Genomic DNA, 12796 nt, shown 5'->3' on the forward strand with positions numbered 1-12796 from the left:
TTTGTGGTATAGCCAAAATTTAGGAAAATGTATTTTTGCATAGGTTGTTTGATTTCTCAGTTTGAATTTGTGAACTTCACTTGTGCGCTTCTGAATGTCAATTATGACATTGCTAGGAACGTGAATGGATTATAATCGTTTATATCATTCTTGCAAGTTTTGTAATTGACGCTATACATGTTCGTCGGCATTCGCCAGAATTGAATTGTATTTATTTGTTATGATGGACTCGGCAAAAGCCCTTGGGTATAGATCCAGTGCAAACGAATGTATTTTAGGTAATTTTGTGAATGAAGTGAACAAGACGGATAATGCCCTTCACCTGTTCTTTTTCTTTCTGCTGGCGTCCGTGTTGTTTCTTTGCGCCTCAAAACCCTTTTCACTCGTGAGTGACTGGTCAAGCTTGCGGACAGTAGTTAGGACCAGCAGCTTGCCTAAGCCCGTAACATACAGATTTGATTTTTTTGCAGCGTAAACGGCGCTAACCAAAAGAAGCGCACGTACATAAGGGCGGCCCTTCTCGCCTTCCTGATGTTGATGGTGGCGGTGCTGGTCTTGGTCCAGATGAGTAAGTAGTATCGTTTTAGAGCCAGGGTCTTTTTAAAAACTTCCGTGACATTCCCAATCGCAGTAAGAGATATACTGTGCAGTCAGTGTTCAAAAACGAAATAGCGTAACCGTTGCATACCATGGCTCCCAATCAGAGCTTACATGCCGCTATTTTCCCACCCGAGCTTTTCTTGTGATAGCCCTGACCACAGTCTCTGCTGGTATGGTGTCACGCTTTTCTGGAACTGGTTTCTCCGCTGCGCGAAAACCATTTCCTAATACAGAAGCATTTCTTAACATAAGAAAAAAAAGGCCGTGGGGCGTCCAGATTTTTATAGAACACAGCTTATATAACCTCGGTAAAATGTTTCTGAGCAACTAATTTCTGTAAAGCGGTTTAGCTCACTTTATAATGATCGGTGTAACCTTGGGCTTGTAAGCTAGATTTTGCACATTGCAGGTCGCACACTGAAGCATGGCCATATAGGAAAGGAATATGGTTACAGAAAACAGCTCTGACTCTTGTGATATCGACGGTTTGCTGAAAAAAAAAAAACATTACACAGTAAAAATACGCTAATTCGAACTCCAATGGGACCATAAAATTGCTCGCATAAAGCGGTGTTTGAATCAAAGGCGATGAGGCGCGCCGTAGTGGAGGCCTCCGGATTAATTTTAACGTGCGCCGAAATCTCGTAGACACGTACGTTTTTGCTTTCGCCTCCATCAGAAAAGCGGCCACCGCAGCCGGGAATCGAACCCACGACCTCGTGCTCAGCAGCGCAACGCCTTAGCCACAAAGCCAGCGCGGCGGGTCCGACGTGTTCGTATTATCGGGAGTTCCCAAACTTGAAATGTACAGGGCTGTGTCGGGACCAGGGCGTCAGTTCGAAATAACTGTAAATTCGAATTAACCGAGTTCGAATTAACGAGCTTTTACAGTATGCCAATCAGCCTCTAAGACGACGCTACCATTACGCAGAGTTCCATTTAGTTGTGAAAAATAATTCACAGTGAAATTGTAAACCTTACTGAAAAACTGTCTAGAGTCAATACAAGGCCAACTACGGAGCGGGGGTATTGTTGCAAAAATGGCTGTTACTGTGGTTTTACCGGGAACTATCTTGAAAGGAATTGCATGACAATTATCCGCTAACATTGCAAACCATAGCTTCGCCGATCGTCTCCCTTCTCAGAGATAAAGGGCATTGAATTTTTTCCTTCTTCCTCGCTACAACAGTGAAGGAAATACAACCACCTGTGCTTCAATGCACTGTAGTGCTTCAATGCAATGTAGTATCCTCACAAAACTGACGTAATAATATTAAAACAGGGGAGCAATGTCGTCCTCATGTCATATTCGTCCTCATGTCATATTGCTGTAACTGTGGGCAGGTTGCAACAGCTTGAAACGTTTTCCTCGACAAATCAAAATGTGCGCAATGTATGCGTTGTATTTTAGGATTTCACATCGCGAAGAGAAACGATTGTAGAGAAAGGTACACCCGGCGGCAAAATAAACCGGGGCACGAGAGCGCGCGGAAAATGCATCTCCGCGACATCTGACGTTGCACTTCTCGTGTCGAGGCATCCATGTGCGCGTGCGCGTCCAACCACGCTCGCTTCCCTGCCCTTTCTTTCACTTCAAGCAGCCAAGCAGATCACGTTCAGCGTTTGGCCACAGGGGTCACTTTCTTCGTCAACATGCCTCGCTCGCACACGCTTCGGCCAGCTTCGGCGATGAAGTGTGCGTTGCTCGCTTTGCTCCAGTCCAACAGATAATAGAGAGTTTTACCTAACCGCTGTCGACAGCCCGCTCCGGCATCGGTGGCACGCTCAGCGCAATTGGAGCCAATGCCGTTCACCGCCAAGCGCGCCACGCATGCGCAATGGCGCTCCCACGTGCTATCGGAGCGGAGCGGACCGTGAAAAACGGTCCGCTCCGCTCGGATAGCAAGCGGGAGCGCCACTGTGCATGCGTGGCGCGCTTGTCCGCGAACGGCATTGGCTCCGGTTGCGCCGAGCGCGCTGCCGATACCGGAGCGCACCGTCGAAAACGATCAGCTAAAACTCTCTATTATGTCTTGCCCGTCTCGGCGATGATCTTGTGCCACATATATCCCATCGCGTCTTTATATTTTTTGCCTAAAACTTGCACTTTGTTGGTAATAAAAATGAGCACACCCAACACGGAAAAAAAAAACTGAGGCGAGAAATAGATGATTTGAATAAGCTGTGATAAGAAGACACATTGCGCAAGTTCTAAAGCAGGTATTGACGAAAAGAAAAACTCGAGCGTAGGTTGTTGTGGTCTCGGGTTTGGCAAAAAAGAACAGAAAGAGTAATAGGTTGCAAAACGCTTTGAATTGATTGACACAGACACAGACCAAAAGCTTCGCGTTGAGAGAGCGAATCACACGCTATCGTCCTTGAAACTAACATATCGAAATCTCGTTGCAGCGCCTCCTTTATCAGAGCCTGGCAGATAGATCAAGGCAGGCTTCACCCCTGCCGTTCGCCGCCGAGGCATGCGCCAGCGAAACGTGTTGAGCATAGAAACTTACCACCTAGCTGCAAGTGCTCAGTGCTTTCAGATTTCTTGCCTGAAGAGAAAGAAAAGACGGGGTGAGTATACAGGGGTGGGACTTCACGCGCACATCGGTGTCTCGAAACCGGAAGTGCACCGTCAGATGTCACGACGATGCATTTTGCCACGCGGTGGCGCGCCCTGGCTTATTTTGCCGCCGGGTGTACATGTGCGGATTTCGTTTGATCGAGAGCCAATCTGATGTCATAGTCAGCAACGTGAAATAAGGTATTTTTTAGTAGATCACGTACAAGCAGTCGTGGCATTATTTTAATGCAATAAAGTTTTCAGCCTGTTCGTGAATGCTGATTTACAAATCACCAACGGAAGCATCCAACCTGCGATAAACATTTATTACGTGTCTTCTCAACGTTCGAATTTCTCAATATTTCCGTATGTTATTGATGTCCGCCTGCACACGCTTCCACACGGCAGGAGAAATTAGTTAGGTAATTGTAGGACGAACATTTTACTACGTCATCTGCTGAGCCAAAAATTTGTAACCAAACGTTACAAACCTTCATCATAATCATCATGAACAGCTCACTAGGTTCACTGCAGGACGACGGCCTCTCCCGTCGACCTTCAACCACCCTTGCCCCGCACCGCTCGAGTCCATTCGCTGGCTACGACTTTTCTTATTTTGTTCATCTATCGAAAGGTCTTCCCCTTTCTCTAGACACATCTCTCGGTGGCCACTTTGTCACCATGGTAGTCCACAGATTGTCCTTCCGTCTAACTGCGTGGCCAGCCCAAGACTATCTAGTTTTCTTTATTTTAACTATGATGTCTTGTACTCGATCCAGGTAACTCGTTTGCTATCTGTAAGTGCTACTCCGATCAATATTTGTTCCATGGCCCGTTAAGGCAATCCAAGTTTGGTTTCAAGTTTTAGTAAGGCACCAAGTTTCTCGTCATTATATCGTTACCAGCAGGACGGATTGGTTTAATATTCTCCTTTTCAGTGTATTATCATTTTCAGTAGCTCTCTTTTCATTATCTGGGGGCGTTTGCCAAATGTACCCCAGCCCATACCAATTCTTCACCGGATTTCTTTCTCGTATTTGGGATCAACACAGATGACTTGAACGAGGTAGTTGTAGTCTTGTACTTGGTCTAGCGTTCAAGTACATATGCAGAAAAAGGAGCTTTTTGCATGACTATTTTTCACTACTTTAGATTCATTCATGTTTGTTTTAACAGCAGATATGATGTAGCTGGCCGCTATATGTGGGGTGTAACACGTACCGCCTTAAAATACCAAGCAAATGCCATGCGAGCGCGTGCATCGCGGTGACCGCCGAGCATCCTGTGCACGCGCAGTAGATTTAAACACAAAAAACATGGCGAAAACGACGATGAGCGAGAAAAGTTTCACTGCTCGTGAGCGCGGGCCACGCGACGACCGTTCACGGCTTTCGAAGTGGCTTTTGCAAAAAAAAAAAAAAAAACCGGAAGGAATTACCGGCGAAAACACCGAGGAGCAACTCGCGTAGCCTAGCAACGAACAACGCCACACTGGCACAACGTCAGTTTCACGGAACCTCGACCCGACTCCAGGAACGGCGCGCATGCGTCGTGCACGTACGCACTAGAGATATCGATGTGTATTACGACGACTACTACTAGAACAGTGCAAAGCACCGAAGGAACACGTAAATAAACAAGTTTAAATTTGTACAAATGCATGATGTGTACTTCAGTACTTACGGAGACGGCAAGCCTTAGGCTATGTTCAGACTACCGACGTAACATTCATACCGTGAGCTATGGACATAAAACAACAGCGTGTCACACCGTTAGGTTGGATGAGACGTGAAATTACGTCATTCTTCGAAGTTATTTCGACAAATGCGGCACCAGTCTGAACCCGGCCTTACTCTTTGCTATCGTTCCAGCCTTCCGCGAGTTCGGTAGTTTTTTTTAAATCCCACCGCCTTGCTCTTAGATGGGGAGTACCTTAGGACCACACAATGTCCGTCCGTGTCCGTGCGCATAGCGTTACAATCGCAAAAAATCACACAGGCACCGGCAGGATTCGAGCCTGTGTCTGGCAGACCAGGCAGAGTTAGTGGCAGTCGTCTTACGCATTGGCCTACGACCGAGAGTTAGCACTCGATAGTCAAACGGTTTACTTCTTCGCCTGTAACCGTGCGGAGTATCTTAAGATTACCCGACGTCCGTCCGCATCCATCCATGCGCACAACACCATCAAGCGAAAATCAAGCGACATTCGATTTCAGCCGTGAGTGGCAGTTTCGTTTAGGGAATAATCAAGGTGCAACTTGCGGCTCAAATTGAAAGACGGCGAGGGCGCAAGTCAGATGTCACTCGGGGCGCAACATGGATGTTATTTCGAGTCACCGTACTCCGCACCCTCGCCATCATTCACGGAGTGGAGATGCTGCGATTTTTTGTATTTAGTTCCTCATTAGTTCCTCACGCATTTTCACGTGTTCTGCAGACTCGCTTAGCAAGACTATGCCGCCTGCAAACCGCGAATGGCTCAAGTATTCTCTGTTTACCCGTAATCCAGTGTTTTCCCAGTCACGCTTCCTGAATGCCCCTTCCAAGCATGCTTTGGACAGAATGTCCCCTGTCGGACTTCCTTACGGGATATTTAAGGAACCGCAACATTTGCGTGTCTCACTGGTGGCGTAAAAAAGTGAAGAAAACGCACTGCAGGACAGCGAACTTTACACATTGTGCTTCACACAACTATGAAGATGATGAAAATAGGCGAAGGGACATTAGGCGTCCCAAGAAAAAAGCGCTTACCGTGGTGGTCGAACTACCAAGCGGATCGCTCGAGCTATGAAGCCGCCGTCTATAGGATTCCGCTCTTCCGACACTGTCAACGCAGTTAGAATTCTTGATTTTACTTTCACTCAAGCTACATGTGAGCAATCTTCGCGTTGTAACCACATTTTTCTTGAGATGTTTGATTGTGTTCACTAACACGTTTTTGCTTACGGTCAATGCCGTCGGCGACACAAGCTTTTCTGCGACACGGACAATTAGAGCTACGCGTGATGACTTTGCCGCAGGGGGAAGTGCTTCGGTTGACGAGGATGAAGACGACTCCGTGACTGTCTCGCTGCCAGAGCTGGTCACTTACACTGTGGGAAACGTGAGCACGGAAGAGCCGTCCACCACGGAGGAGGCGACTAGCACGACCCCCGAAACCAGTACAGCCACCACCACGTTTTCGACTACGACTACGACGACGACGACGGTGACAACGACGACGACAGTGACAACGACGACGACGGTGACGACGACTACGACTACTCCTACTACGACTACAACCACGCAAACAAAGAGCACACGTACGGAATGTTTGTTGCACGCCGTAAACAGGATCGGCTCATTTAAAATACATTTCGCGGTCGCATTTGGCTTCGAGGCATGCTCATCACACTTATTGTCATTGTTCCCGCATTTGCTTTATGATTTTGGCTACAACTATTACTCTATTTGTTACTTCCAAACAAGCCATTCCCCCTCCTAAGCATATGTTCGAAATATAAAAGGACGGATTCGGTTACCGAGATGTTAAAACTAAGCGGTTTGGAATCTCTAGAAACCAGGCGACAAAAGCAGCGCTTAAACGTAATTTTTCAGATAATGCAAGGTCAAATAAAAATAGATAGAAGAATTTACGTACACCCCCCGAATAAGCTCAGCAGCCGGATCAACCATGACGCGGCAGTTCGCCCCTTCGGTGCTCGCACGGACGTCTTTCGTAAATCTTTTTTTTCCGATGTCATAGAAGCCTGGAACAAATTGCCGCGACATATTGTTGAAAGTTCTGACGTTAAGAAATTTGAATGTGCTCTTGATGTTTACTTCGCCGAGCAATGAATATGCTATTGTGTTATTGTTCGAAGTTGCTGAAAGTATCAATGTCTGTATTTGCTTTCCATATCTTATGATTCCCTCTCTGTAATGACCTTCAAGTGAGGGTTGACAGTATAAATAAATAAATAAATAAATAAATAAATAAATAAATAAATAAATAAATAAATAAATAAATAAATAAATAAATAAATAAATAAATAAATAAATAAATAAATAAATAAATAAATAAATAAATAAATAAATAAATAAATAAATAAATAAATAAATTGTAACGGAGATGAATGGTATCGGCCACCTGCAGCTGGATAGCACTTCTAAACGAAGGGGCAAGGGTGGCGTCAGACGTCGGTGTGAAGGGAACTAGAGAAAGCTGACGGGCAACTTCTTCCCGGATGAACTGCTGAAAGCGCGGAGACAGAGTGTTGTCGCTACCAGCAGTTAAGATCGACACATCCGTGCCAACAGATCGCCGTGTAAGAGCTCGCTGTCTCCTGAGCTCGTCATAGCTCTGGCACAGGTTGATGACGTCGGTGACCGTTTGGGGATTCTTCGCCAGCAGCATTTGAAAGGCGTCATCTGAAATGCCTTTGAGGATGTGCTTAATTGTGTCCTCGTCGCTCATCGTGGCGCTCACCCTCCTGCACAAATCCACAACTTCCTCGATGTAACTGAGGAAGCTTTCACCGGGCTGCTGCGCTCGTTCTCGCAAACGCTGCTCTGCATGAAGCTTCCGCACTGAAGGGCGACCGAAGTGTTCCGAAAACCTCGATTTGAATTCGGACCACGTGGGGTATTGCTTTCCGTGGTTGCCATACCAAAGCTCGGCCGTACCGGTGAGGTAAAATTCCACGTTGTTCCGCTTCACGTTGTCACCCCAGTTGTTGTGGGCGCTTACTCTGTCGTACGTGGCGAGCCAGTCTTCCACGTCCTGCTCGTCTTGGCCATTGAAGAATGGGAGATCCCGCTGACGAATGGAACCGGAACAGATGATAGTCGTCGAAGGAGGTGCAGCCGGGGGCTCAGTCTCGCGAGGAGGAGCCATGGCGCTGGGGAGCGTCCGGGAGCGGAGTTCCAGTGTAGAGAGAGGTCAGGACCACAGCAACCTCCACCAATTCTAAGGGGATGTATTGCTCAACGCAAGGTAGCTGACGAAAGGCCTTTAATGACCGTTATCCAAGATGGAGCGGGTTCACAGACGCGCGGCTGTCGTCTTCGTCGTCGGTGGTTTGGCGCACTATCGCGTTTCGTTCACTAGCGCCTGTACCATTCATCTCCTTTACAAAATAAACAAATAAATAAATAATAAATAAATAAATAAATAAATAAATAAATAAATAAATAAATAAATAAATAAATAAATAAATAAATAAATAAATAAATAAATAAATAAATAAATAAATAAATAAATAAATATAAACATCATCGAGGAGCCTTTGGAGGTAATACAGAATCCTTAAAATTACAAACACGGCCTCACAGCCTTGGGTACCGAATCTAGCGGCTGCTTTGTCGACGGGAACAAAGGATGGCATGTTAATATCACAGAGGAAGGTGTTGAAATAGAATTAAGAGGAATGAAGCTTCAATTTCAATGTGCTCAATGCCACAGGTGTGTTCTAGAATTCATAGAAGAATAACGACATGAACTTGGTTCAGAAGTACCCTTCCCACCTTCAAAGATTAGTGTGGGCGCATGCGCATGGTCCCATTTGGCACTTGCTCGAAGTATTGAAATATTGTTTTATCTTCCGCAAACAAGTTTGTGGATCACACTAGAGGAAAAGGGGCGAGTACTGCCGGGCCCTACAACTCAATACCGGTCGGGATAGCAGAGAACTCAAACAAAACAGCAAAAAAAAAAGAATAAGGAGGAAGGGAGTGAAAGCCGTATAAGCTTCTACTCAAACAGCAGATGCGGGATAACAAAAAGTATCTTGTTTCGTACCCTGGCAACCAAAAGATGAAACGCAGAAATATTGCGGGTTGTGGTGCAGGGGTAGGCAAGGTTGTAGAACAGAAGTTATAGCACTATTTATTTGCATTGGCATGCATTCGTTTAGGGTACAGTTGGGCGAAATACTATACCTATATGCATCCAATGGAAACAAAAATGACTTCAAATAAAAAAAAAAACAGGGAGACAAAAGTTGCAGATGAGATCTACGTTTGGCCCTTAAAGGGGCCCTGGAACACTCTCGATAGACGCTTTAACACTTTTCTTCACGTCTGGAAGCACTGCGAAAGCTATGTTATCACCAGCACGGAGCGGCACTGCTTAACGCCGCTTTTATAAACATTGCCTAAAGCGTGGCCTGCTTTTCAATGGGAGCGGTAGGGACTCTTAGTTCAGGCACTCATCCGCTATGTGGCGCGCGCCGGTGGACGTCCCGCCTTACGTCACTGCTCGCGACACGCGAACGCTGCACCCACTTCTACAACATGTGTCTGTCAGCTTGCCTGTACGGTTTCAAGAGCCGTTTCACTCACATTCGAGCCGCGACGGTGCGCTAGTTCGGGGGCGAACTGGGGATCTCGTTCAACACGTCGCTCGCTTCAAGCCTGCTGTATTTTTCGAAAGAAGACTGACGGAGGCGGAAGTGAAATAGTGTCAGAACATAGGTTAGGCAAATAGCGAACAAAACTATATTTTCGGATTGCGCAGTCATTATTTTACTGATATTTACTCTCAGGAGGATTTAGTGAAGAAAAAATTGCGTTCACATCTTTTGTACAAGCGCTCACTTCTACCATAACTTTCGAAAAAAATATCACGCACTCGAAAATTTTACGGGATTATAGAAAGCAAAACGAAAGGTCCAGCGACGCTGTCTGGTCGCGTCTACTGTACAGTTCTCAATTTTAAAACTGCGTACCGGTGCGGAGTGCGAACAGCGTGGACAAAACAAGGCCGAAATATGGAGAGAACAGAGGGGGATGCCTCTCTTTGTGGCAGGTGATCCGAGTAGGTAAGCGCGCAAAGCCGGCATAAGCCTGATGCAGCGCAAGTGGTTTTGCGTCCGCCGTGACAAAGACGGTTTTATCAGTGAAAGACCAAGACAGACAGGCATGGTGCTAACAAGAAGGCGTAAGAACGCCGCCTGGGGAACGCTAAACAAATTGCCAAATATTTTGCATAGTTTCCGAGAATCGGCGCTGGCTGGCGGACATGAAAGCACGTAGGAAGCCTAAGGAGCGGGAAAGGGTAGGTGAGAGGAACAGGAGAGTGGCTGTTTCGCTATTTTTCGCTCACGCGTTAGGCATTGGTTATACAGGCGGCGTTGCGCTGCGTGATTTTCTCATCGCAGCAGATACGACTTCCGTTTCTGCTTTGTTCTTGTGGCTTTATTTGCAAAGTTGCTATCAAATGTGTTCATTGCTGCAACTGACGGCAAACCGACCAACAACCGCTGCATGGCTTTCATGAAATAATTCCAGCGGTCGAAGAACGCCAAGACCATGAAAGAAGGAAAAATGTTTTGAGCGAGTTTGCAAGTTATCTGATGGGCCTAGAACAGTTATTTTTGGCTGAGGTACTTTGCGACCCTCTAATCTAAGTACTGGGTGTATCGGGTGACCACGTTCTGCAAGCATTTTAGATTTCAAAGAAAGTTGAAAGAAGTGTTGCAGCGCCCCTGTAAGATGCACGACGCGAAAGCGTTACTTCGACTTCCAGGGACGACTTCTAACGGAATTGCTACATTTACGATTTACGTTTCACAAGCACTGTAGGTCAGCGAAACGTGAGACTAGCAGAAGTTTTGTAGCGGGAGCTATACTGGCCGAGGTTGAGCAGTTTCGCGTGGCTCCTGGAGAGCCGTTCTACGCATTCGCGAGGAGTAGTGACGTCACACGGCGCACAGAGGATTGCTCGCTGCCCGGCGCCTCTCATACACCCCACGCGCTTAGCGCCTCCGCCGACCTCCGTTCCGCACGTGGCGGCCTGGTCCACTTGATGATCATGCGAGGGGTGGCCCGGTGTGGAACCCGTGGCTCGTGCGTGGCAGCAACACCGTCGTGCACCTGTAGAACCAGTTTAGCTCTGGGGCGATTGGTGACGCTACGCCGCAGCTGCTTGATAAATATACATGTGTCAAACAATCGAATGCCGTGTGTACGTCATTAGGGAGTTTTAGTACAGCGTTTGTTGCCTTTGCGTACGGTAAACGCTAAATTTTTGTATCACGCTACGTAAACACTGCGAGACGAGTTTTAGTAGAGTGTATCATGTTTTGCATAGCGACACGCTGATGCTTACGGCGCCATCAGTCGAGTGTTTGCGAAATGAATCGCCGGCTGATCTGCCAACGGAGTGCCGGAGTGCTTGGACATTTTACGACTATCCCAACAAGTGTAAACAAACGCTTTCCCGTTAGTATTGAATGCAGCACGGCCATAACACGACATGAATATTCTCTTACCTTAGTACTTTCCATTACGAAAGCGTTGAAGACCCGTGGCACTTCATTCGTGCAGTCGCAGAGAACGCCCTGAGCCGAATGCGCGGATTTGACGCATACATTTTATTCAACTTAAAACAATCCAGAGATGCGTTTAGAACGAACGAATTTTCTTAGTTCATCCCTGCAGTGTTTGAACCCTTCTCCTTCTTCTAGACCCTTTCCTGGGTGTCGATTCTATTACAACTGGTGGCCAACGGATTCTCAGTTTGTCTCTGGGTAAAAATTGCTAGGTGGAGGGCTGCTTTATATGCCGCCCTGGGGATGGTGTTCCTTTGATCTTCGGCGCGGATAAGTCAGTGATACGCTGGGCAAGTAAAATCCGGCTCATGATCACTGGCTGCATGAGTCTTATCTTGTCTTCTCTGATATTTTGTTCTCTTGCTTAGGAATTTTACAATGTGGGCAATAGTTAAAGATTTTTTTAGGAAATATTATATCGGCTCTGCCGCTTGGCTCCAGGGCCATGCTGAGCATTGTTTCGCTACTTATTTCTGGGAGGATATCTACACCTATGTGTAGGGTGACTTCTATATTTGCCAAGGGGTGGTTTACGTGATTTTCCAACCACAGCTTGCGGAGGAGAAGGACTGAGGAAGTTTAAAAAATAGTTTAAAAAATCACGCAATAAACGCTAAACCTTGGGTTTTATTTTAGTTCGCATCTACTCCCATTGTGTTCCTTCCTTATTTTTAAAAATAATGGCGTTATCTTTTTGTTCCTTGTTTTCGTTAGGCGACCCAGTAGTGGTTCTGGTATTATTTCCGGTGGAAAACACGCCGCGCTGGCTCAGTCGGTACGACATTGAGCTAGTGAGTCCACGGACGCGGGTTCGATTCCCAGCCGCTACGACAGTTCTCCTCACGGTAGCAGTAAACGAAAACGCCATTATGGCGAGATTTCAGCGCTCGGTAAAGATCCTCAGGTTGTTCGAGTTAATCCGGAGCCGTGCACTACAGCGCGTGTCCTAGCCCGGTTGTGGCATCGGCACGTCAATTACCAAAAATTTATTTTTTCCTTTTTCCGGGGAAAGGATGGTTTGGTCTAAGGCGTCAGTTGAGGATCGGCTGCTGACCGTTTCTGCCGAGCATGCTACCGCCGACAGGGTGCGGAACGAACTTAACTGCGCAGGCGGGGCACTTGCTGAAAATGCGTGTCCTTTGTTTGGTCTTCGCAGTAGTATCTTTGTCCTCCTTTCCACACTTAAGGCACGGCACCTGCTGAAAACGCGTGTCCTTTGGTCTTCGCCGTAGTGTTATTGTCCTCCTTTCCACACTTCAGTTGCCTTCGTGCGACATTCTAGATCATGCGAACACTCGCATCTCGCTGTCTGAGTCGTAGC

The 12796-nt window shown here is 46.8% G+C and overlaps 1 protein-coding gene across 1 annotated transcript in view; it reads left to right on the forward strand.

Annotated features, from left to right (window-relative positions):
- Positions 1–476: 476 nt before the first annotated feature.
- LOC144139219 (uncharacterized) overlaps positions 477–12796 on the forward strand; it is a 73232-nt gene continuing 60912 nt past the window's right edge. The window contains exons 1-2 of the mRNA XM_077671639.1: positions 477–568; positions 6184–6465. Coding sequence (XP_077527765.1) covers positions 532–568; positions 6184–6465 — 319 coding nt within the window. The 5' untranslated portion in view covers positions 477–531. The remainder of the gene's footprint in view (positions 569–6183; positions 6466–12796) is intronic.

Source organism: Haemaphysalis longicornis, unplaced genomic scaffold (assembly GCF_048455015.1).
Source record: "Haemaphysalis longicornis isolate Haplotype H1 unplaced genomic scaffold, Haemaphysalis longicornis Haplotype H1 scaffold_5, whole genome shotgun sequence".
NCBI lineage: Eukaryota > Metazoa > Arthropoda > Arachnida > Ixodida > Ixodidae > Haemaphysalis > Haemaphysalis longicornis.